The following is a 27,899-nucleotide window of genomic DNA, read 5'->3' on the forward strand; positions in this document are numbered from 1 at the left end:
TAATTAAAAATGGCTTTTAAAAGCAATTGCCCCCCTAGCTTTTATGATTGCTTTCACTTATGTTTGTACACTCCCAGGTTTAACAATATGTCGAATCCAACATTCGTGCCATGAAATTCCCGGGAGTTTTCGAATATACTTAGCCTTACTGGAGAATCGCAATATAATGTCAGGGTAAGAACAACACTTTTGTTTTACCCCAAGGGAGAAAAGTTCCAGTTTTTCATATCCATTGATACTTTTCTAAGTTAAATAATAAATGTGATAAAGTGAAGTATGGTTGAATTTCTTCTTTTTCAAATATAAAAGAGAAGGGTATATTTCCGATAAAACCTAAGAGTCCAATATTAAAAACTTTTTGAGTTTCCTACTAATTTGATCTGCAAGCATTTCTGCTTGAATCTTTAAATCTTAAATTAATTTAAAGATAAAGAATTACATGACTCGCTTAATTAAGTTTTTATATTTTAAATGCGTCCGAAATTGAGCTATTTTTACTAACATGGATTTACTCTGTGGACGTAGGACACCGATTTTAATAAACCCGAACGTTTATGTCAATTGGCCCTAGGAACCGAGAAAAAGTTAAGTAATTTACATAATTTTTATGATTTTCTATTTTTGTTGCGAGTATGTATTTCAAAGTTATTGTGTGTAAGCTAATTTCGTATTTTACATAGGATAAGAACATATTAATCAGGATCGTATTACATCATATTAAAGTTAAAAAAGGAGATGGATTTATAAAAAGTTACAAAAACACTTTGATGGAGAAATCCCTCTACTACGAACAAACTTAGAAGAAAAACTAATAAGAGGTATAACGATACTAAATCTTCTTTCTCGCCCTCTCTCTCTCTCTCTCTCTCTCTATATATATATATATATATATATATATATATATATATATATATGTATGTATATCTATATATGTATATCTATCTCTTTTCTCACATATACTTTCCCTATCTCCCTCGTTTTCTCTTTCTCTAAAATATTCTCTACCACTGTCCCAAACTCTTAGGCCAGCCAGTGCATACAAGCTAGACAAGCTAGTTGCAGTCATTCTAAAATCCAAGTGAAAAAAACAAAAAATGTCTAAAAAACTCAATCAATTTAGCACACAAGCTCAATAACATGACAATCGTCCAACTGACCTCTGGTAGGACCATATCTCAAAGATCATAATAATAATCAATAGATAATTTATTAATCGATTTTAATTCGAAGTTATATAGCAAACAAAAAATAGATATTTTTTGGCTAAATACTAGAAAAGTTCCATTGAAATCGGTGATTTCTCGCCCTTAGCCTTTGTGAGGATATGTGACAGTTTTGATAAATTTGCTTTTATTTTTAAACTTTTACACTAGAAGGCAAAGGACGTTTAGAAAAAATTGGTGACCAAGCAATGATGGAATATTCTACAACCGGAAACAGCGAATAAATGTTCCATCGGTCAAATGTACTTTCGAATTTGTTAAAATTTTGATGATTAGCCATTTGTTACTTCAGATATATTTCATTTTTTTAGCTATTCTTTTTCAAAATTGAACACTATTTAAAATTTATCATTTGATACATTACCAACCACATTATACTACACATTTAACTTTTATGGGTGATCTGAGTGATATAACTTATTCCTTAAATAACCAAATTTTGAAAAAGTAAAAAACATGCCTCTAGTAACTTTTTATTTAGTTTATTTCAAGCTCACCAAAAAATGGTTAGCAGAGACTTTTGCCTCTATTTCTACCAATTAAGGGATATTATTTTCCTTGTGTCTGTAGTTTAAACTCATGTATTGGTATTTTTAGCCTTGATATAAGAGGTTTTCCAAAATGAAATAAAATAAAAAATATTTATTTTTCATTGTATTGTATTTTATTTGTTTATTTATTTTATATAAAATAATAACATTGCTAAAAATTCATAACTCCTAGGAAGTCATTGTAAACATTTCCAAACTCTTTAAGTCCCAGTGGAATCACGGATTTGTCTCTCGCGGTCCGTGTCGTTTTGCTTCGTGCTCCGGTTCCCTTTTATCGAAATACCATCTGTCAGCCGGCTGTACCTCGAAAAGATATTTTCTGAACAAACACACGTATAAACGATTCGCCCAGGGCTACATGCCCAATTTGCCAGGCTCTAGCAACATTTCCACTCGAAATACCAGATGACAGTTGGTAAACCTAGGATTAGACAGAAACAAAAATTGCCCTCCGGTTGAGATTTTCCCATGTAAAAAAAACAACAAATAAATCCATTTGATCTATAAATGGGTTAAAAATCTATATATGTAACCATTACGATTACCATCAGCATTTTTAAGAATAATCAGTAATACGAAAATGTGCTAATTTGATGTAAGACGATCAAAAGTAATATACAATTTTAAATATATTTTATTTCAATTATCCCAAATATTCATGTTTCATTCCTCTTCTTATTTTCATTTGTATATTTTTGATTTGTTTGGTTTTGTTTATTTAAAAAACACAATAAAAAAATAATCATAACATGTGTGAATGATTAAATACATTTCAATTATGCAATGTACTCTCAACCCTAATGTTTATGTAACCTAAATAAATCACCGGAATGAACAGTCTAAGAATTATTTATTTAACATTAAATTATATAAAATATTTTTTGTAATAAAAAGGAAAGCATTAAACAATATCATCTTCGAACACTTAGTATTTAAAAAAAATCGCATTCAAGCTATGAGAGTAAAATTGATCGTGCAGTCCATATTCTATTGAACATATGTAGTAATTAATTAAGTCCGACTTTTGCTACATCTGCTTAATTGTACAGAGGTAATCATAATGATTTAAAATGTTGTCAGCATTCTATTGTTTGAACAATGATCCGCTTATTTTCCTATAGAAATAAAACAAGCTTTGACTTAAAAAAAATAGTTGACTAACCTGTTTTAAACTACAAAATATATTTTATTATCCAATCGTAGCAACTAATTTTGTATTTTAGCAATCATTACGTTGACAATATATCTTCATTTTTTACAAATATTGGTTTATAAGAAAAAAAAGTAAAACCAAATTCTTAACTGAAGAACATCGTAGGACTTTCCTTCCCTTTTCGGAGATTATTTCATTTTCTCATTGCATAAATTTAAAAGTTAATCAGCTATACAACTTTAACCAAATATCACAGTTTCATTCATATAAATTTTCGGTTGAACAAATTTTTGATTTTTTTTCCCTTATTGTTTGTCGTCGCAGGCATCGCTCACACAATATTCCAAAGAGTTTAAGGTATATCTTCTCCCCCAGAAAATTGCCCATAAATTTTCCACGAGGGATTACGAGTGAAATCCCTATAGTCGTTTGGTAGCATTAAACCTTCAAACCGGGCCTCTACTAATGGTATTTTACATTGGAAAAAAAATCGCATGAAACATTACGTTTCTCTTCTTCACTGTCAACAGTCTCTTATTTGAAGAGTTAAGCATACTTTTACAAAGGTTTTTACAGATACAAATTTATTAGCTTACGTGTGTAATGTTTTTGTAGAATTCCTTTTCCTATTTATCCCTTTCTATATAATCCTGAAAGGATAATCTGGCCGAACCATTACCAACACATTTTCCCCTTCGTCGGCTCTTTTCACCTCAAAGAAGCCGACGCCTTATACAAAAATGCCTTTTCTATACCGACATCCATCCCCACCCCTTCAAAAAAACGTATATCTCAACACGCAAGCAAAATCTCCTGGCATTCTCAACACGACACGCAAAAATGGCACAATTACACAGAAGACAAACACTTTGAGCTCTGAAGATGATCTCAATAAAGATCGAAACGTTGGCACGATAAAGAAAATTTTTTTCTGAAACCTACATCACATCAGACCGCATCTAACGATCTCTAAATTTGAACACACACTTTGAGTGAGTAGAAATACTTTGATTGAATATATAAAAAATATATTATACAAATACATGTAGGATGTAGAAAAAAGTGAATTTCTACAATGCAATATATGTGTGGTGATTAGTGACCGTTAATCGATATTTATTTAGAGATCGTGAGATGCGGTCTGGTGTGATGTAGGTTTCAGAAAAACATTTTCTTTATCGTGCCAACGTTTCGATCTTTATTGAGATCATCTTCAGGGCTCAAAGTGTTTGTCTTCTGTGTAATTGTGCCATTCTTGCGTGTAGTGTTGAAGTGGGCATTCTCGACAAAATGTTTTTCTGAAACCTACATCACACCACACCGCATCTCACGATTTCTAAATAAATATCGATTAACGGTCACTTATCACCACACATATATTGCATTGTAGAAATTCACTTTTTTCTACATCCTACATGTATTTGTTAAATGTAAACAATGTTTGTAAATCCCAGGCCCTGAAGATGATCTCAATAAAGATCGAAACGTTGGCACGATAAAGAAAATGTTTTTCTAAAACCTACATCACACCAGACCGCATCTCACGATTTCTAAATAATTATCGATTAACGGTCACTAATCACCACACATATTGAAAATACTTAAATTTGTCAGCGATTTTTAGAATTAACTACTTAATAAGTAACATTTGAATTTTCTTGATCATATTCATGCTGATCAAAAGTCTTGATGTGCAAGAAACGAATAAGTAACTAGTTTAGTTTGTGCGGGGGATAATAAACAGTCCCTTGTGAACCATTAGTTACTTTGCAATCCTAAAGCGCTGAATACTTAAGCACTATTTCCCAATTAAGGAAGTTTGTCTGCGTTTAGAGCCAAAGTCAACCGTTTATTCACATTTTCAGACTATTGCGTATCGTTTTTCTTTACATAAATTTCAACATTTAAAAGAAAATTAATTAATGATATGGGTCGCTTTAATTAATTGGGGAAAAAAGTAAGGTCAAGGGGCACATCTGCAAACTTTGTTCGACTTGTCATTAATGCTAACGATATTTAACGCTAATTTAGGATTTAAACAAACATTTTTATTCCCTTAATCAAAGAGTAATTACATTTATTTCTCTCTCCCATTTTAATTAGGCTAAGCTAAGCCGGCATTTTTATACGAGCCATTAAAAGAAAAATGAAATCATAATTTAGGGTCAACCAGATAAATTCATAGACAGTAAGCTAAAAAAAAATCTTGACTAACTATAAAGAAAACTGAAGTTGAATTATTAAAAAGAAGAAGATTAGGGTTTGAATATTGACAATATATTCTTCTATGGCAAACTTTTTATGGATGTGTGTAAATGCGTTATCCCTTGATTTGATCAAACCGGCTGGGATTTTTTCAAAAATAAAATTTCATATTTTCAAAATGATGGAATTTGATTTAAACTTAAACAAAAACGAGGTTAGGATATAAAATCTGTCAAAACTGACAAAATTGATAAGCTAGAGTAAAAAAGGTAAAGAAATTAATAGTTCAGATATAGTACATGTAGGTCAATCAGTCAACTTTTTCTGCGTGAAATGAAAACGAAATTAACTCCAGGATCTAATTTGCTTGGAAAAATATTGGTCATTCAAGTCTAAAGTGATTCTCAAGAAGTAAGGCCGTGTACTTGACACCTCCGTGATACCCGCTCTGATCTATGATTGTCCTGCCTAAAAAAACTTCATACGGACTTCAATTTCCCCTTTATAATACATTGTGTAGAAAGGTGAAAAAGAAAAAAAAATTGAATGGTACTGTTTTAGACAGGAAACTGGCCTGAAAGAAGTCAAAACAGTTAGGATAATTAAATAGAAAGTAGTCACATCTATAGATAAAAGATAGGCAAAAAATATAATCATTTTAAAGTCAAAATGATACTGGCAATTGGAAAATTGATAAAAATAAAAGATCGTAGAATAACATAAAACTCCAAAAACGGTTAGAAAAGGATTGTCAAATCACTTACCATTAGACTGCAGTATTGAACACTAGAAATAAACTAATCTTTTTATGCAAGGATCGATAGCTCAAGTGGTAAAGTAGCGATGTATTTAGAAGGTCATGGGTTCGAATCCCGCTCGTGACACGATTTTTTATCTCAACCAAGGCCTTACATGAAAAGAATAATTAATTCAAAAAAATAACTTGGTCAATTTATCAATAAAACGTAAAATGGATTAATTTTTATGTAAGGTTTTGGTTGAAATGAAAAAGTTAGTGTCACGAGCGGGATTCGAACCCACGACTTTCGGGCTCAACACGCCGCTGCTCTATCCACTTGAGCTGTCGTAACTTCGATCCACTCGGACACAAACTCGAATCCTGATTACACGACATTTCAAAAATGGCAAAAAAGAGGGAAAATTCGAAAGGTTTTAGGTTGAGATGGGTAGCTGATGTCCGAGTGGATCGAAGTCACGATAGCTCAAGTGGATAGAGCAGCGGCGTGTTGAGCCGAAAGTCACGGGTGCGAATCACGCTCGTGACACAAGCTTTTTCAATTCAACCAAAAGCTCACATGAAAAGATTATTTAAAAGAAAGAAGTGATTTGGTCAATAGACCACTAAATATAATGGACTAGAAATAAACAATAAATAAATAAAATACAAACAAATAAAATACATTCCAATACCAAAACTGGACACTTGTATATATTAGAAATTATGAAGGTGGAGTAAATATGTAAATATGTTTCTGACGTTTTGTAAATTATAGTTCAACTCATCGATTTGTTGTCTAGTTCCATCCCATCATTTACACAAAGCTTGTATATATTTCTTTATATTAAATAAAGTTATAATAATTTCCATAAAAAGTATAAAGACTAACGTACAACATTAATAACTTGTTATTTACCTTTATAGAGTGTTAGTAATCTTTAGATTAAAAATAAAGAAAATTACTTCAATTTCATCTTTCCCAAAGCCAACTTGTGAAATGTGTTAATTATTTTGTTTTTAATTGTGTTCTTTCATGATGGAAGGAAATGGCTCACCAGTGCTTCCTCTTTCGTGTACAACCTGTTAATCCAACTTCTTCACTTAGTACTCTGAACTGGAAAGAAAGCTGATGAATCCTGGGAGGATATTTTTACCCAGGAATTTTTAAAATTTATTTAAATATACAAATATAAATTAATATCATACATATATCATCCAATCCCTCCAATTCAACTCCTCACATCACACCCGTAAAACCCGCTCATCCCCAATCGACCTTATCCTTCCGCAACATACAACCCATACCTTCGAAAGATCCTTTCTGATCCGAGCCCCTAAACTCTGGAACTCCCTTCCCCTATCTATTCGTCACGCTGCCTCCTTCTCCTCATTTAAATCCCATCTTTATAATCACCTCCTCTCCCTCCAAGCAGAGACCTCACGATAACATTTATTATTTTTGTCTTTGTTTAATATACCTCGTAATTTTCTCTTCTGGCCCGCCTTACTGGCATACATTGTGCCACGATTTCTATCTATCTTTTTTTTCCTTTTTTTTTTTTAAATTATGTGACTTCATAGAAGGTTATTACATTTTGTCTCATGTAAATTATTCTAAGGGGACACCAGTCCCAGAATAAAGTTATTTTTCTTCTTCTTCTTCTTCTTAACAATTTTTTTTCATTCTTATCAAGTTTAACCTTGGCAAACGAACAGTATAAAAGTATCATTTTAAAAGTAAGCATGCAAAACAGAAGCTAGTTGATAATTTTTTTTTAATCTATATTAAAATGAACGTGAAAAACATATATTCTGTGAAAGGGTGAAAAGTTCAACTTGAAATATTATGAGTTTGAGGGGGGAATATAAAGCTATACGCGGGCCATCCATCTTCCGTTGACATCGAGTCTTTGCAGACATCAGGGGAAAATATAACTGAAAGCGCCATCCAACGCTCACGCATGACGGGATCGAACATTAAAAATTTTCCTACCAGGTCAATCCAGGCTGGTAATCTGTGAACGTAAAAATATTAAAAGTACCCCAGTTTTGGTAAAGATGTGCCATGAAGATCCTGAAAATACTGAAAAAAGGCCAGTCGAGCCTTGTATTAGTCGGGGTGAAATATACTGTGCCCTTTATGTGCTATTGTATCGCCTTTCTGTACCTACAGACCTTCACACCGGTGAGTCCTATTTCATCAACGAATTTGATTAGTAGCCCGGTTGAGTTTGAATTTCTTCTACAGTCATATTGTTGTCCTCCTACGGGCAAATGTAGCACCACATTTTGTCAATAGGTGTGTTGGTATCTCCTCTGCTTCTTTGCAGAATCTGCATGTGCCGTCTTGGGTTATACTTATTTACTATCTTCTTTAAATTTCTCTTTAGTTTGCAGTTTTTCCTGCTTCCTTTTTGACATTCTCTTACTTTTTCCTTCCAAAATTTGTTAGGAGTTTCTTGGATTGTTCCATTGTTCCCTCATTTTCTTTTTATCCTTCTGTCTGTGATTCTCATTGATAGTGTAAGTTCTTTAGCCACAGAAGGTTTTGGGTCCTATCAGCGGTATAGCAGATCCTTTTCTTGCAAGGGTGACCGCTTTTTTATTGCCTAATTCCATGCCTAGGACCCAGCATAGGCTGACTTTGTTCTGCGTACCTAATATTTTTAATTTGGTTTTGGAGTTCAACACCATCTTCGAACTAATGATGTTTTAGCTTAGTGTTTTGGAGGCTGTTTGGCTATAGCTATGTTCTTGTTTTTTACCATATAGTCAAGTTGAATTGACTCAACTTTCAGAACTCAGCTTGGAAGATACTGGTGTGTTTTCCCATGGGTTCTGAGTATTTGGTTTCAGGGCCGAATACTCCTACCCCTGTACTTCTTGTGTTCAAGATTCAGAGTAGAACTTAAAAAATACGAAACTGATTTATAAGAGTATGACTTATAACAGGAAAATCCATTTTAACAGTTTTCATCTTCTGTTTCAGAGGGTCTACGGCATGTGAGAGTACACGTTCCTGTTGCTGTGAAGGTAGGCGATTCTGCGATACTTCGATGCCTTTTTGAGCTAGGCGAAGACACGCTCTACTCGGTCAAATGGTACAAAGGAGGGCGAGAGATCTTCCGGTACCTTCCGAGGGACACTCCATCCATTAAGATTTTTCCAATAATCGGCCTAGAGGATCTGCATATAGAGGTAAGTAATTTCGACTGTTTTTTTTTGTCTAAAATTACGCGTTATACCTAATATTCCTTAACGCCAAAACGCATAGATCGAGTTGGCTTTTAAAATTAAAAAGCCAATAAATAAATAAAAAGATTGTTTTCCAAACACAGACGCAGGGCGGAAATCTCCAGAAAGTTTCTAATTGTTGTTAACAAAGAGTTGTCTGAATTAATAAAGAGCACACTTACTTAAGGGTACAGCAAATTTTCTTGAACGTTCTAGAAAGAACAAGCGGGAAAACTTTCGAAGCTTTTGCAGAGTTTCCAGCTGTAGAGAAACACTCTTTCGGAGTACTAATATCGATAACGCAGTCTAAAACAAGACATGTAATAGTAATACGTATACATGAAACAGCTTTAATATTTTTTTTTGCCTTATGATCTTTGCATATAAGCCATGACGAATTCTTATATATGTTGTTCAAATTGGGGGTTAACGGGAAAAAAGGGCCAGAGGCGATGGAATCGAACCCACGACCGCGGCGTGAGAGTCTCTCATGCTAACCACTCGGCTACCGCGGTCCCCCAAATTTTCATTTTAGAATGGTAATTATTTATATATTATCAATAGATATAACCAACGAAAAGTTTTTTCAAATGACGTAATTTATTAAAAATTCATTATATTTCGTGGTCCGATTGACCAAATAACTTCTTTAAATTAATTAATCTTTTGCTGTAAGGTATTGGTTGAAATAACGAAGCTAGTGTCACGAGAGGGATTCGAACTCACGTCCTTCGGCTCAATACGCCGCTGCTCTAGCCATTTGAGCTATCGGGACTTTGATCCACTCGGACAAACTCGGAAAAACCTTTTCCATCATTTCAATCAAAACCTTACATAAAAAGAATAATTAATTGAAAGAAATAATTTGGTCAATAGACCACTAAATCTAATCGATTTAATAAGTAAAACGAACTATAAATCGTATTAGTATATAACTAAGCTCTCTTAGCCACTTCATATGTCGCTGAGAATTAAGAAGTTCCTGATTACACGACATTTGAAAAATGGCAAAAAGGAGGGAAAATTCGAAAGGTTGTAGGTTGAGATAGGAAGTTATTGTCTGAGTGGATAGAAGTCACGATAGCTCAAGTGGTTATAGCAGCGGCGTATTGAGCGGATGGTCGTGGGTTCGATTCCCGCTCGTGACACTAACTTTTTCATTTCAACCAAAACCTTATATAAAAAGATTAATTATCTCCTAAGTTGAAGCATAATATGAAGTGAATTCTGCAAAACACGCTTTGAACTGTATTACATAGGGTCTCCTTTTTCATTTTTTCTAACCACTTGAACTGTCGTGCCAATCCATATAATTTTAGAAGAAAACATACTTAAGCAGAGTATGGGTACTAACATTATTTAATAACAAACATATGATTTAATATCATTCATCAAATGAATGTTAGTATGCATGGATAATTATCATCTTCCTACATGTTCCAATTATTCAAGAATGTTAATGACACTATATTGTTTCTACATTGATGATGATGATAAGAACATACTTCGAAGCGGTAGTTTTGTTTACCGCAAGCACTACTGCTTTTTGGCTTATCGTACTTTTCCAAATTCTTAGTTCACTTATATCGACTCGATTCTTTTACAAAGAAGTCAATGATGGTCTTTACTGCAATTTATTTTCACAGGTCGTCCACCCCAGTGAGATTTATGGTTGGCAATTTACTTCTCATGAAACCTTCTAGTGTTTCAAATGCCAAGGACCGCTATATATCACTATCACACACCCTAGTTTACTCTATCTAACTGGAACTATGTACTTACTAGTTTTGTTGAGGGTTCTTTTACAAGTGTTTACTTAGTCATGAGTTCTTCTTGTTCTCTTTTTGTTTTAGGTGAAACCATTCCGTTTGTTTTATCTTGTTATCCCAAGTAGCGGTACTGGGTCTTGCAGACCTCCTTTGGCCAGTTGGCCTACTTATTCGATACCCAGAATTCCTTGACCCCTGGCATATAAGGTGATGTCAGATTTTTATGTTTTACCAGGTTTTAAAGATTTTGGATGCATCACCGACTATTTTCGGTGTAATCTTATTACATGCTTTTAGGATGACGGGGCTGATTGATCGTTTGAAAAATTGTTTATCAGTGTAACTCCTTTAAAGATTTTCTATGGAGGAAGTATTGATCGCTGGTAGTTTTTTTCAGTTTCAACAAATTCCATTGAACGGCCTTGTTTATTTGTAAATTTTTATAACTTTTCAAAAATAACTTCTGATTTATTTTTTGTGGAGTAACAAAAAAGAGTGTTAAGTACGAAAAATATGCCTAACAAATATTTTACAATAAGTTTATTTATTTGTTACTTTATATGTGCTTGATATTCTGCTCTTAATAACTGCGTGTTTCTTATCTTGTAATCACTCTTTTAATTTCGGCTATAAAAACAAAATGTTAAATCGATAATAAAAAACCAAAAGAAAAGACAATTGTTAAAATAGTGCATGTATGCGACTAGAAATCAATTAGTTTGCAAATTACTGAAAATTAAATAGTTAAAGAGCAATTCCAACATGTTGAGATTTCAAAACTGATCACGCTTCATCATAAATCCAAAGAATTTATTGTCGAAAGGACGTGGCCTTTGATAGGAGCTTATCTCTTCGTGTATTTGAGCGTGCCCGACATATAATATAAAACGTGAGGATTCACTTAGCGAACCTATCGTAAAATTTCATGGAATCTCATGGGGTGAGGGGTACGCAATTGTTACTGGGCGTCACGTAAAAAGATAATCGGAAAACCCTCTTTCTTTTTAATGGGATTAACATTTTCTTCCGCCCTACTGTACACAGAATAATACTGGAAGTACTTTTGTCACCGATTTTTTGAAATGTTCCGCTGTTTCCCATTTTCACAAACAACCATATATGTTGTGGGATTTCCTCCTCTGGCCTGCGAGGTGATAAAACTATTGTTTTATTAGTTACCACCATCTTGTTCAGTCTATCTTCTCTGATTTTTCTTCTTCCTCTTCGGTGTTGGGTGATTTTTGCGGAATGACGATTTAGTTATGAGGCCGTGAAAGGGGAGTTGTTGGTGTTAGTATTGATTGTCAGTGTGTTTAATGGATTAAGTCGGCATTTGTTTGATTGTTCTAGTTGGTCTTTTCGATCTTTGGTTCTTTTCCTTGTTAAGTTGTGTAATGTACGAATGACAACATACAAACGTGACAAAGCACAGCTTAAAACAAGCTGCACTAATAAGAAAAAGTGGCCACCCTTAATATTTTTAATCAACTCTTAGCCAATTCTCCATTGATTATCCTGCAGCAATACTTGGTCCGTTTTAAAGAATTATAGGTAAATAAAACAAACATAAAATTTAGCATTTTGGTTTACGATTGGATTTTGTAAATAAATCTTTGAATAGTCAATACTTTTTTGTTGGTTTTTCTGTGAAACGCATTCCTGTGGTTTGATTTCTTTAAGTTCTGCCATTATTAAGACAAATACATTTAGGATAGAAACGTACAAACTAACTGACTCAACAAATTATGCATAAAAACTAACTCTGCCTCCCTATATTACTACCGTTCTCCTTCACATCTATAACTACTCACTCCAAAACTCTGTTTTCCCTACAGCCTGGCAAAAATCCCTTGTCCACCCTGTCAACAAAACCCCCAACCCATCCACCTACGGACTACCGTCCTATTTCTATCCTCTCAAACCTGTCCAAGCCCCTAGAAAGATTAGTCCAAGCACAAGTCTCCAGGCACCTTGAACAGTCCCATCTTCTCAATCCCCTCCGATCTGGCTTCCGCCAAGGCTATTCCATTCAATCGGCACAAATTAAAATTACAAGTGACCTCCACTAAGCAATCGACCAACGGAAAGCTACTATTCTTGTCCTCTTTGATTTTTCCAAAGCCTTCGATTTGTATCTCACTCTTCCCTCCTCTCTAAACTCGAATCTTCTTCCTTCTCCATCAGCACCATCCGTTGGTTCCACTCCTACCTTACCAATCGCCAGCAAGCTGTCTCCCAAATTAATAGAAATGATGAGGTGTTCAATCCTTTTTTAAAAAAGATAGTTCCTACTGACAGTAAGTGTAGTTTCAGTAGTAGTTAGTTAGTAGTTCCTACTCTTACTGTGAGTAGGAACTATCTTTAAAAAAAAATGTTTAAATAAAAATAAAAAAATTGCCCCTCTTCCTAATGGCCTTACCTCCTCCTTCCTCCTAATAAAATCTGGAGTACCCCAAGGCTCTTGCATCTCTTCTATCCATTTTTCCATTTATATCAACGACCTGCCCGACTCCATCCAGTCCCGTAACTACCATCTATACGCCGATGACTCCTAAATATGCCTCTTAACCCTTCCGATCTTCACTCGGCCATTCTCAAGAACCAAAAAGACCTAAACTCCATCAACGAATGGGCACATAAAAATTCCCTAGTCCTCAATCCGTCCAAATCCACAGCCAGGCAACTCCTTAATTCCCTCCCCAGCATGCCACCTCTCTTGCTAAATAATCACCTCGGTTAAAAACCTAGGACCAGGGGGGTAATGTAAGCAGGATGACGAGTGTGGATGGACTGGGAATGAAAGCAACCTAGGAAACAATGTGCACGGAAGGTGGAATAAGGCCAGGAAAGTTGGGAATACAACAGTCTATGACCAAAACCTTTCCTGGCATCCTCGCATTTCCCAAATTTCCCGCCATTGTATTGCCTCCCTCAGCCTGTTTCGTCGGTCCTGGCTTCTCTTTCCTTTCTCCACCCGCAAACTCCTTGTATCTTCCCTTATACTTCCCTTTATTACAGCTGTGTAGCATACGGTGGTCCCTCGGAGGAGGGTGGGTACCCGTGAGGCCTTATGAATTGTTGCGTAAGATTCGTATTCGGCACCCCACGGGGGTCCCGGTGTCGGGGTTGTATTCCCAACTTTCCTGGCCCTTCTCCTCCTTCCGTGAACAGTATTTTCTATGTCGCTTTCTTTTCCAGTCCATCCAAACTCGTCGTCCTGCTTACATCACCCAATCCCTCCAATTCAACTCCTCACATCACACTCGTAACACCCGCTCATCCCCAATTGACCTCATCCTCCAGCAATCTACTACCCTACCTTCGAAAGATCCTTTCTGATCCGAGGCTTTAAACTCTGGAACTCCCTTCCCCTTTCTATTCGTCACGCTGCCTCCTTTTCCTCCTTTAAATCCCATCTGTATAATCACCTCCTCTCCCTCCAAGCAGAGACCTTACGTTAATATTTAATATTTTTGTTTAAAATTCTTGTTATTTATGGCCTGCCTTACTGGTATACATTGTGCCAAGATTTCTATCTCATTTTATTTTAATTTCATAGAAAGAACTTCCTTCATGTATTTCATGTATGTTATTCTTAGGGGACACCAGTTCCAGAATAAAGTTAATTTTCTTCTTTCTTCTTCTTAAAAACAGCGCTAAAAAACACGAACATAATAGGAAAATAAAACGTAATATGCACACTAGCATGCGAATGCAAAGAAAAAATTAAAATCGGCAAATGGAAACACGCGACTCACATAATAGAAAACAACCGCGAATCATCGATAATACAAAGAAGTATGATATGACTACACAACGTACGAAAAGGACGAAAAATGAACATGCTCGAAAAATTAGTGCTATATAAACATAACAATTGCATCAATAAAAACCCCATAAATATACAAATTAACCAAACTCACAAACATCGTTTGCATCATTTAAAAAAAAAAGAACGTAAAGGACGTCGGTGGCCGCAACGGTTTAGGCGTTGACACGGCGCTCATCCCTGTAACGGTAACCTGTAACCCCTGGTCAGGGGTTCGAATCCAGCGGTTCTGCATTCGAATCCGACATACTTACAAATGGACGTTTTTTCAAAAATACCGGTACCCTGAGGGTTCATAAAACCTGCTAGTTTAAATAATCGTAAAAAATCCAAAATAGCGACTATAACTAAAAAGTATTTTAAAAAAACTCCGACTTAATCCATTAAACAACAAACACACCGACAATCAATGGTAATACCAACACAGACTCCTCTCACCATCCACGACCTCAGAACTAAAACTCCACAGAAATCACCGAAACTCTGAAGATAAAGGCGAAATACCGAAATGCGTCTGACTGACAAAAATCAACGCGGATAGGCACACCAACATGTCAGGTAACTATCAAACCATAGGTACATACATTATTACTAATTTTCGAATATCCGTCCTTTTGAAATAACGATCCGATGGTTTGACAAAGCGCTTTGTCAAAGGTATAAGACACAAGGGCTTTTAGAAGATTTTTCACGCTAAATAACCACCAACCAGAACGTGACAGAACCACCGCACCGTAAAATCAACTCGGCATAGTTTATGAGTATGCTCATAAAATCATAATATCTCCATTCAAAATTTTGCTAAAGGGTCAATAGATGGAAATGTATATAAATATATACGGTTTGTCTTTAATAATTAATATTATATAATCGGCCAAATATCTTAAACCATTCGATTTTTGTTCCGTCGTTTTCATTATTACTTTTTTTACAAGCTTTATTATGAATTGTTCAGTTTTAAAATAAATGTTAAAAACCAAATTAATTTTTCGTGTACGCTATCGATAAACGTATACTCGCATAAACATTTACATACCAGTTTAATAAGATAAAAGGAATATTTTAAAAAATCGTTTACAACGCCAACATGCTTTTAACGTATTAATAATTTACATTAATGATTTAATTAAAAAAGAGGGTTTAATCGTTAAATGAACGATTAACATTCTTAATCATTTTTATAGTTGTGTTGTGTCGTTTGTAAAAAGTAAAGGTTAATGAGCAAAAGTAAGGAGGATATTGATTGTAATTGTTAGGATAGGAGAGAAGAATGGCCTAGACAAGATTAAAAGTAAAGGTGAGTAACAAAACTCTTTTTTTAAATTTATTTATTTGTAGCCTATACATACTTGTACATAATACAAATGTGATCACAATGTATATTGTTCACCGCTCGGTCACAGCACTAACACTGATGCCAGCGCTGCACCCGGAGGACGCATGCTATGAGAAGCCAGCCAGTGCTGGCACTCATTTTAATAGATTAAGGGGCAAGGAGGTCTCGGGGCCATCGTCGTTTTAGGCGACGTGGTGGATTCTCGGGATGGGAATATGTGGAGAGGGCTCTAGCGGTAGGGTTAGGATGGATCGATAGGTTGGTATGAAATTTTTGGAATCGGAAAGGGATCAGTTCGTGGACAAAAGGAACGTTGAGGTCTTTGTGGATAGTGAGGTTAGAGACGTAAAAAGGAGCTTTGACGATTTGTCTGAGGACTTTTGATTGGAAGGACTGGATACGCTGGACATTGGATGGTTTGGCGGAACCCCACAGTTCCACACCGTATGTCCAAACTGGTCGCAGTAACAAAACTAAATATTTTTATTAAAAACAGTTTATATCGAATACGCTGCAAAAATGATGTTATTTATTTGTTGCATAATTGACAATTTATCAAACTTTTGTGAGGAAACATATCTCACCATTTAGCCCACACCTGGATTTATCGTCGCTTTTCATCCTGGTTAATTAGAACATATTAATTGATTTTTTAAATTATAAAATTTACAAAAGAAAATCTATTAAAAATATAATCTGGACGAAATATATGACGCAAAGATTTACGCTGCCAAACGACTTAACTTTTTCAATGTTGAAATTATGTTTGAAAAATATTGGAAATATGGCCAAAAATGATAGATAGTGATTCTGGAAGTTAAAAACTTTGTGCTGTACTTAGTAATCTTTCAAGGAAACGGCTTTTCTTAGAGAAAAATGCACTCTTTTATTTATGACGTGAAACTTTGATCGATAGCATATGTTTAAACGTTTTTCACTTTTCTAACATTAGTAGCGTTCCAACATCATTATTTAGGTTAGAATAACCGAAATTCAGGACAAACTATGTTTGAAGACGATCATATTTCAGTTCTTTTTAATATTAAACATACTCCATGTATGTTTAGCGGTCATAAATGATCATACTAATTATTTCAATTAATTATTCTTTTTATATAAGGTTTTGGAAGAGATGAAAAAGTTAGTGTCAGGAGCGGGATTCGAACCCACGACCTTTGGCTCTATACGCCGCTGCCCTAACCACTTGAGCTATCGTGTCACTGTGACTGGATCTGACCAAAACTGGATCTTGGCTCTAAAAGCAAAATATAAGTACAAAGTTTATAAGCAGACAACACCACATATCAAATTTTATATCCAAGAAGAACGATCATAAGATATTTCTTAAGTGTTTCTTAATAATTAATTCAGCCATAATTAAGTTGTTTGTGTACAAAATGTGTATTCATTTGTACATTTACAAAACTGTTCAACCATTAATGGTTTTATTTACTGTTAATAGCTTTTAAATAATAAATAGGAAAGATCAAGGAGGGAAGCGGGCCTAAATTAAATATTTTTAATCTCGGTACCCTCTTGGGTTAAATCATCTTAGCAACATTCTTTGCTCTTCTCTTGTTATTAAAAACGCTATTAATCTTGCTAAAGGATCTCTAAGTAATTTTCCCAATAAAAAATAATCAACGAAGGTTATTAATATTTATATATTTTCTGTGTTCAAACCGTAAAGGTTTATTTTCAAAACATTTTTCTCTTTTTATGTTTTGTTTGTTTTTGTTCCCATTTTATTCGTAGTAAAATTAATTACCTAAATGTGTGTTGAATTTAGTATATATGCCACAGATGTCCCATTATGAATGTTATCGTGTAAATATTTACGGATTCATTTATTATTTCTCCCTGGTATAAAAAAAAATCCAAGCCCAATAAACTTTCTATAATTTGACTACCACGTAAAAATTTATAAGTTAATTTGTAATTTTTTTAAATTATTATGTCTTATTTACAAGCAGACAGTTTTAAACGTCTTTCGTGTCTGCTTCAAGTTATTCTTACTGTCCCAATGTTAGAACAAAAAAGTCAATTTTCAAGATTTTAATACCATTTTAAATTCTTTATAGACATATTTCTTCAAGCCGAAATATAGCAAAATATGAGCGATATAAAACTTAAACACTTATTAAGCTATAATGAAAATAAAACTTTTGTCAGTGAGGCAAAGAATATTTAAAAAAATAGAAAATAACAACAATAATAAGCCATGAACATTCGGAGCATTGTTTTTTTCCGGAAAAAGTTCCTACAAAATCTATCAATTAGAAATGTGTATGAGGCAAATTTTCTCTAAAAGCGTCGTTACTGATCATTTTCGTTTGTTCATCCTCACTGGGTTGGTGGGTCAGACGAGTGTCGGCATTTCGTTGGGTCTGTGTGATTTCTGTGAAGTCAAGTCTCTCGTATAAGGTCGTCAGTGGTGGTGTGCATCTGTTGGCGTTATCTTTGATTGCAAAAGTATCTTAAATCTTGGATTCGTTTCGGTCTTAAAATTTGGATTCGTCGGTCCTTTCACTCCAATGCGTTTTCTATTTTTCAGAGAGTCCCTGATCGATTAGAGTTTTGTACGCCGTCCAGCTCCTGCACCTAGGTGTGGTCCATAGTTGATAAAAAAAATTGATTTCTTACACACAAGGTCTTCAGACGAGTTTGTGCCCCTGGACATTAGTTACATGCAAGTTTCATTAAGATGAATTTTTCTTGTCAATAAATCTGTCAGTAAACTGACTTTTCTACTCTGTAAAAATAATGATTTAGAAAGTTTGTGAGTATCATTTACTCATAATTTCTAGACCCCATTTTATGGATTTCATTTAATTACAAAGGTTCTTGACTTATGAATCTCTATTCCATTACTCTTTGATATCAATGTTACAAGGATTTAGTTTTTTTAATCGTTAGTACATTTCTTCACTAGTTTTGTATCATTTTGTCAACCATTTTTGGTTTGTAACATATTAACAATGACCTGTCATCTCATGGAATGTGGGGATGAACGTACAGAAAAAAGTTATCGCAGTGTATATACACCAAAGTCTATCCACCTAGATATTAAGTAAGGGGGCTTTCAATTCAGACAACATTCATACATTACACAATTTGGTAACTGTATCGGTACTGTATGCAACCTCATTCATAGCTGGATTTAAATTTTTTACCAACGATCTAAGAGCTCTTGAAGATGAAAAACTGCTGAAAAAGTTTTCTGATTTTTCATTATAAGGAGATGGCTTCTTCTTGACTTGGTTTATGTATATTTATTTTTAGATAAATTTTAATCTTGGAATAGTATTTAATGTACCCTGTCCGCACCGTGTATGGTCGGTTATTCAATATTAACAATGTCATTTAATAAATAACTTTGTTATCTCTTTTGGTTTGTCAATTTCCTATTCAGCTTTTCAATGCCACACAAAATTCTTAATTTTATTCATAATTTCCTTAAAAAGTAGATTTTTATTTAGAAAATCAAATCTAATTTCTATGTTAAATTTAGATTTTTTGTGTACAATTTTGTGCACAAAGATTTGTGTTTTTGTGCACCTTGGGAGGTACGCTTGGCTTAGTATTTTATCCTTTCAGTTTTACACTAATTCTAAACTTGATACCAGAATTGTCTTGATCTAAGTTTTCTAGTAGAAGAAATGAGGTAATACTTTGTTTTTATTATGAAAGATCAGAAGTAGAAAAAAGATCACTTTTCGGTGCTCTTTATTTTTTTGTGTACTAATCGTGTTTTGTGAAATCTTCGAATCTCTTTGTTTTGTATCGGTTACTTATCAAAATATCTAATTTTTCTCAACTTGAGTGCTAAATTTTATTGAATTATATATGTATATTATATATGTATTTGGCGTTAATATCATAAAGATTAATTCCGCAGTAAATACCAGAACTAAAATACGATCCGTACTCGCCGTAAAAATGGATAAAGTAAAAAGGGGTTTTTGTGCAGCAAATTTACATACATTGATAAATTATATCTAAATTTATTTCTTCGTAAATAATCACAAAATAACTATGTGCATTAAAATAAGGAATAGATTGGGCTCATGGCATTAAACATTTTTTCCAAATTCTGTAAATACTTCTTGTTAATTTATCGTGTTAGGAAACAATCGATGACGTATTTGGCACAGCGGAAGACAAGGCAGAATAGGATTATTATATAAAAATTTGATTAATAGGTTGGATCGATGGTCTATCATTATAACTGGATTAATCTCTTCATATAATTCAGCCTCTTCATTAATCAAAAAAATCCCACAAAGAATAGAAGAGAGAATTTTCGGCCGGTTATAATAAATCTTTCATTGTTGTGGTACTCGATGTCCAAAAAGCGGGTTAACAGCTGGGACAGGGTGATGTCAGCTGATTTTTTTAAAGGGTGAGGTGGGGGCTGGGACGCCTAATCGTCCAAGTTTTACATAAAATGGCTAAATTATATAAATAAATATAATTAATTGATTTAGAAAATTATATACAAGAAAAATTTAATTTAATTCAAAATACCTACTCTTAAGGGTAGTTGAGCTATTTATTATCCAGTAAGTTATTATAACTTCGGACCATATGGCAGAACTCATGATTTCTAATACGAAATATACATATTGGCAAATATTTTGCAACCTTATAAAATAAAGAAATTGATTAAGCGGGAACACAAACTACACAGAAGATGGTTTATTTTGAACAAGATATTGACGTCAATCACATTAAAATTAACAAAACATCACTTTGGGCAAAATAAAACATACAATTTGCTTTAAAATTATTGGAAACACACACAGACGACGGATCGTAATTGTTTTTATTTTTTTTATTCCAGAGTTTTGAATCAAAAGTGGAAAGGAAGAATAGGAAAGTCTTGAGATTTTTCAACTTCAACACCGGAAATGCCAAATTTAAGTGATCCACTAACAGAATCACATCGTCCTTTTTTATCATCAGCACACGTTGATGACACGAATATCTTTATGGCAGACTGTCTTCAAAACCTGCCTGGCATTTGAAAAGTTAATGCGAAATTACACAATTAAAAGGGACAAATAACTGAACTGAAGGACTTTTTTAAACCAAAATTCATCAAATGGCAAAAATTTAAAAAACCTGGGCAATAGGTCGTGATTTAAAAATTTTACATACCCCTCAAAATAATTTAACATGATTTTAATATAAATTTTCAGATCCGAGACTCGTCATTCGCGACTTAAGATTTGCGATACAGTTTTGCCAAACCTGGCTGTGTTGAAGGTTTAGCATGGCCGAGCGCCGTTTTCGTAAACGGATAAAAAATTCCATAATTACAATAATAAATTTGGTTTGTCCAAACTAAACAGCTGGCCCTTCTATTCTCGCTCATTTTATTTCATTTTTCCATTTAGTTTTGAAACTAGTAAAGGTGTGTAATACACTAAAAATCTCTTCGAAAATGATATAATTATTATAAAAAGCTATTAACAATCAATCTTTAAAAATGCGTGAAAATTAAGAGAAGTGTACTTATTGAGATCAAATTTTTACCCAATCACCCTGGTCCATCTTATCTAACTCGATAGATTAAAATACCATTTATTTATTCGGGATCTAATTAGGACAAAGGATCGGTTGGTCAGATGTACATATTGTATAGAGAGGACACTGAGAAGATGTAGCAGCAAGTCAAGGAATGTAGTAAAAGTATCGTCCTCGAAGTCACATGGGACCTCCTTGTGGAGCCGAAGATAAAACGTACAAAACAATTTATAGCCTATCTTCAAAATTTTCAATGAGTGGCCTGAATTCATCTGTAGTCAAAGGGGTGGAGAATAAAGGAGGAGACAAGGAGTTTATAGGTACTCAAGGTGAGAAGATGGCTGCCACCAAGGGATTGCTGGAAATTTATGGAAAAAAATCGTGGAAAATTATCGTCGGGAAATTTGGGATGTATGGCTTCCAGGACAAGGTGTGATCCCGACGTCAATCCCAAGGTTCTTCACAGTGGGATAGAAGAAAATTTAGTGATTGTTACTTGTAATCGGAAGGATGGAGGATGGTAAGGAATTAAAAGGGAAAATTAAGCTATTGTTATATTCTTGAAGATATTCGTATAAAGTAAAAAATCCTGTCATTTGTTATGCCGGTTTAAAAAGTGTAGGTTGTTTTTACAAATACAACCATTATGGCGATATGTCAGGAACTTTTAACTAAAATTATGGACAGTACATTTTTTGTAAAACAACCTAATAGTGGTGTCAGTGACCACAACGTTTTAGACGTTGACACAGCGCACATCAGGCTCGAAGGTCTCAGGCTCGAATCCATCTGGCCCTGTTTTCTGACCAGACATACGTACAAATTAGCTTTTTCTTTAAAGAAGGTCGCGGTAAGCTTTCCGTTGAAGACTTCGACCATCTCAAAACGATGATTGAAGATAATTCAAATAAGACAACACGGGAAGTTGGGAAAGAGCTTAGTGTTGACCACTCAAATGTTGTTCACCATAAGTAGCAAATTGGTAAAAATAAAGAAGCTCGACAAATGGGCAACCGAAGCCCAAAGAAATCGACGCTTTGAAATTTACAGGTCTTTTCTGTTGGGTCACCAATATGATCACAATTTCTCGATCGAATCATCACGTGCAATGAGAAATGGATTTTGTACCTCAAGAGGCGTACAGGGCAGTGGTTGGATAAAGCGCCAAAACACTTCCCAAAACCAAATCTGCATCCAAAAAAGGTCATGGGGACTGTTTGGTGGTGTACTGCTTTGGTTGTTCACTATAATTTCCTAAATTATGGTGAAACTATCTCAGCAGAGAAATATGTCCAAGAAATTGACAAAATGCATGGGAAACTGTGACGTTTGTCCATTGTTGGTAAACCGTAAATAGCCGATTCTTCTTCACGATAACGCCCGGACCCATGTCGCAATGCCAACCCTGCAGAAATTTAAGGACTTAGGATATGAAACCTTGCCGCACCGTCCATGTTCATCCGACGTCTCGCCTACAGACTTCTAATTTTTAAGCATTCTGATCACTTCTTGAGGAATAAAATTTTTAGAGAACGCGGTGAAGTTGAAAACGCTTTCCAAATCTTGATTGTGAGTCGAAATAAAGCTTTATATGTCAGCTTATTACACGGTGCAAAGAATAGATTATAATGAAAAATATTTCGAATAAATTTTCTCTATTTTATAAAAATTAAAAATAGTTTTAACTACCTTTTCAAAACCTGCATTTTGTAATATTTATAAATATCTTTTATCCAATTTTATTCTATTCGTTCAATCTGGTCGAATTGGATCCCACTCTACCGACATAGAACGAAAGTTGACCGGCTGAAATAAATGTCCAGGATACGTCAAGGCAATATTTATTCATTGCCCCGTGAAAACAACTTCGCCAATACAAACCTTTTAATTAGTTGCAGCGGTGGGCCGAGGGGCCCGCGATTTACATGTTGAACACGCTCTGCGGATTTGCACGGTGTAATTAAAAATAATCCCCCTCACGGGATAAATCATTCAATTGCCGTTTGACTTCAGTAATATTGACCTACTACCAGGTTTGTTAAAATTTTATTATACAGTAATTAGTTGACGCGATTTAAGGACATAACTCAACAAATAAATTACCCAAATGGCATGGCATATGCTTAATTAAATTTGGGCGGTTGTTTTTCACTTTCACAGTCCTCAAAATGTATTTTTTTAATATAAATATTTTATTATTGCATTTGTCAGATTTATTTTTGGTTGTGAAGGTGAAATAATAATACAGTCAGGTTTAAATAATAATACAATTTGTAATTGTCTCGAATTTTCGGCATATTTTGTGCCAATGTCATACCAACCTGGAGAAGAATCTTCAGCAAGTCGTCGTCGACACCGTAGTATGTTATTACAATTGTTGCTTTGTTTCATCATATATTATTTTTTATTCTTTATTCGTTTTTTAATTTACACTATTATTAATGTAGAGAACATGTGAACACAAATGATGCCGAACACTTGCGAAAGTTAAGTTGTGAGAGCTGTATTATTAAAAAAACATCTTTTACCTTAGAAGGACATAGAAATGTAAAAAACACACCACGCTGGAAAATACGATGGAAAAGTAAAAACGAAAAATAACATAATTATAAGAAAAAAAGGTACAAGTAATCTCTAGTAGGCCTACCACTCTTCCAAACTAAATATTCCAGAGTTTAACAACTCAGATGAAATCATGCTTGGAAGCAACCGAACGATGATCCTCGGAGATTAACTTTGTACTGATTAGTATACTTAAGTGCGCAAACTGTTTTCCAACCATAAACGTTTATATCCCGGTAGATCTCGGTTTGCGCTAAATAATTAACCGGATCAAATAAGCCATTTGAAACTAATTGGTGGAAAGTTTTGCAACGTAGGTATGTATAAGATATTACCTATCCTACGTGGATCGTTTGAAAATTTGAAAGTTTGAGCTGTTTGAGATATTAAAGAGACAATTAAATAATAAACATAAGCAATCAAATTGTTAAATAAAATTATTAAAATTTCATATTATTTATCGGATGTATAAGGATTTTATTGTACCATACATTGCATACAATATTTTACAATAAGGCTTTACTTTTTTCAAGAAATAATATATTTTTCGAATATATCTTTTTTCTTAAGTTAATGAGAAACATTCAAGCGGAAGTGGGCACGTTTCTGACGGAACCACTGATTTTAATTCAACTTTTATATGTAGATGTAGATGAAGATGTAATAGTCAGGTTGCCCTTGAAATGTTATTGTATTGCCCTTTCTGTGCCTATAGCACACCGGTGAGTCCTATTTCATCAAGGAACTTGATTAGTAGGCCCGGTTTCAGTGATTGAAGCTCTTCTATGGTCACATTGTACATCCCAAAACATTTCCTCCTGCGGGCTAATGTAGCTCTGCAGTTTGTTAGTAAATGTGTTGGTGTCTCCTATGCCTCTTTGCAAAATCTACATGTGCCGTCTTGGAATATTCCAATCTTCTTTGAGTGTCCATTTAACTTGCTGTGTTCTGTTAGGAATCCTCTTAGGATTCGCAATTTATTCCTGCTTCCTTTGACACATTCTGTACCTTCTTTTATTCCGAAATTTGTTGGGATATCTGTCTGCAAATTGGGAAATCTCCTCTGAGGTACTGCAGCAGTGATAGTCAATGGCCTGATACTTCTAAGGGGAAGGATTGAGTCTATTGCACTGAACTAAGGAACTAGGAACGTACAATAAGCCAAAAGGCTGCAGTGCCTGGGGAGCGCAAACCCCGCTTCCTAGTATCCGTTTTTTACCATACCATACCTCTGAGGTACTCATTGATAGCGTGGGTTCCTATGACACAGAAGGGTTCGGGTCCTATCAGCGGTATAGCAACCCCTTTCCTCGCAAGGGTTTCTCGTTGCCTTCTATTCCCACATGCCTGGGACCCAGCAGCGTACCTAATATATTTAATTTGGTTTTGCAGTTCAACACCATCTTTGAACTAACGAAGTTTTAGCTTAGTGCTTTTGTACAATTTAGTCAAGTTGAACTGAGTACTTTTCTCGATTGTGCAGACCTTATTTCTTAATTATTTAATCTTTATATAAAGTATTTGTTGAGACAAAAAAGTCTGTGTCACTAGCGGGATTCGAACCCACCCACCCTTGGCTAAATACGCCGCTGCTCTACCACTTGAGCTATGGTGACTTCGGTCCACTGGGACACTAACTTCCCATCTCAACCCCACCTTTCGAATTTTCCCTCCTTTTTGCTATTTTTCATTCGAAAGTTGGTGTTGAGATGGGAATTTATTGCCCGAGCGGATCACAGACACGATAGCTCAAATGGCAGAGCATCGGCGTATTTAACCGAGGGTCGTGGGTTCGAATCCCGCTCGTGACACTGACTTTTTTATCTCAACAAATACCTTATATAAAGATTAATTAATTGAAAAACGTTATTCGGTCAATCGGACCACGAACTTTAATGAACTCGGAATCTCTGGTTTTAATTCAACTTTTATATCCATACTTTTTGGTAAACTATCTTTTTCTGCTTCCGATTGTTTTTCTCAAAAATCAGTGATAACTTTGAAAAAACTCCACCGATCCTTAACAGACGTTTAGAGTTAAACCTGGTTTCCGTAAATCCGTTAGAACTAGAGATATAAAATAAATCGTTTGGGGAGTCTTTGTTTATTTTACCATCTTACTTATAACATCTAAACCAAAGATTGCTGACAAGTGCCGAAAGAAGAAACAATTCGCTTGCAGTTGTAATAACGTGCTGTTACAGCTTCCTTACTGCGGCTGCACGTACGTCGGCGGTAGCTCAGTGGAGAAGGGGGGAATGTGTTGAAGGGAGAGACAAGTGATGGTCGGTGAAGAGGTGAAAGTTTATTTATAGGTGTTACGTTGAGCGCCACGGTATTTTTGGGGAAGGATAAATACCGAAACCAGGACATAAAAAGGAAAAGAAGAGTAGAACAATAGGAAGAAAGGGAAAAGGAAGGGTAGCAATGTAGCGCTTCTGGCTCTCTTCTTTCTGATGGGTTATGATGGGAGCTAGATGATGAAGTTCTTCCTGCTTCTATCCGAGTTAATTCGTTAACATAAGCAAGATATCTTAAGATATTATCTTACTTAGGGTTTAAAACTACGATTGAAAAAAAAATGAATACTAATCACAACTATTCTATTTACAAGTGCATAGACAAATCCTTTTAAATTAAAAGCTAACAAATGGCCGAAACTTATAGCTAATGTCTCTAGTCCAGAATTATCAGGCCTGATAAGAAATTGGAAATGTACCAACTCACGGGATCACTCCTCACTTGCCCCTTCCTCTTCGTAGGAACACTTCTATCAGCCCGACTAGGTTCACAAACCACACACACACACACACACTCTTCCTCGGAATGTCTATATCCAACTGACTCTCCTTGCTTTTTTCTTTTTTTTCAATCTCGTACCCAGTGCCATCCCGATCAGGATCTTGCTGGCCGCGAATTGCTTCCTGCTTCTCTTCTTGGTTCGTCCCGCCACTATTTACGCTTTATTAATTTTTTTCCCGAGCAGAAAGAAAAATGTAATAGTGCACATAAAACCCACAGAAATTATGAATTTTTATGTAGAACACTGTACGTATAAAAGAAGGAAATGCACCTGAACTGATCTTAATAAGTCCAGTTTTTGTTTCCTACAAAAATTCCTGTTTAAAGACTTTAAATAGCACTTACAACGAATTCAATTTTTATTTCATCTTACTATATTGGAATTGTATTTTTTTGGTTTTTGTTATCTTTTATATATCTCATATAGTTTTAGTAATTATGTAAATTGTTATAGAAACTTTATTCTCTACAAACAGTATTATTAATTAATCAATAACTTCAATTACAACTAATATAAGTAAACATTAACTTCCCTTCCAATTTATATGTACTTAATATTGTAAGTTTGTAAATTGCTTACTTGGCAACTAAAGTTAAATAATTATGTTTTTCTTTTGTCCTTCATCTTTCTATAGACGGTAACTTGGAGGTAAAACTTTATTTTATTTAAATCACTTAATTTCAATTTTAAAGAGTGATTAATATTTAATGTTGTTACATGTTTCATTATTATTATACCGAAGGAATTGTGTGTGGCGCTTGAGTATTTCGTTAGTTTTATCTAATAAATTTTAAAATAAAAACATTGTAGTTAGATTTGTTTTATTTAAAACAGTCCTTACTAAGTACAAAAAGAATACTCAGTTCAAATTGAACTATTGTGAAATGTAACTAGATGATATCTTTAATATTCAGGGACTATTGTACGCCATTATACTCCATATATTTAATTTTTTGTTTAATATTC

At 34.5% G+C, this 27,899-nt stretch overlaps 1 protein-coding gene across 1 annotated transcript in view; it reads left to right on the forward strand.

Annotated features, from left to right (window-relative positions):
* The window catches only part of LOC106663799, a 162,704-nt gene that overhangs the window by 97,046 nt on the left and 37,759 nt on the right, over window positions 1-27,899 (forward strand). Inside the window, exon 5 of the mRNA XM_014388889.2 lies at window positions 8,861-9,069. Within this exon, the coding sequence (XP_014244375.2) occupies window positions 8,861-9,069 (209 nt within the window). The remainder of the gene's footprint in view (window positions 1-8,860; window positions 9,070-27,899) is intronic.

Source organism: Cimex lectularius, unplaced genomic scaffold, assembly GCF_000648675.2.
Source record: "Cimex lectularius strain Harlan isolate CLEC.00 unplaced genomic scaffold, Clec_2.1 scaffold7, whole genome shotgun sequence".
Classification (NCBI taxonomy): Eukaryota; Metazoa; Arthropoda; class Insecta; order Hemiptera; family Cimicidae; genus Cimex; species Cimex lectularius.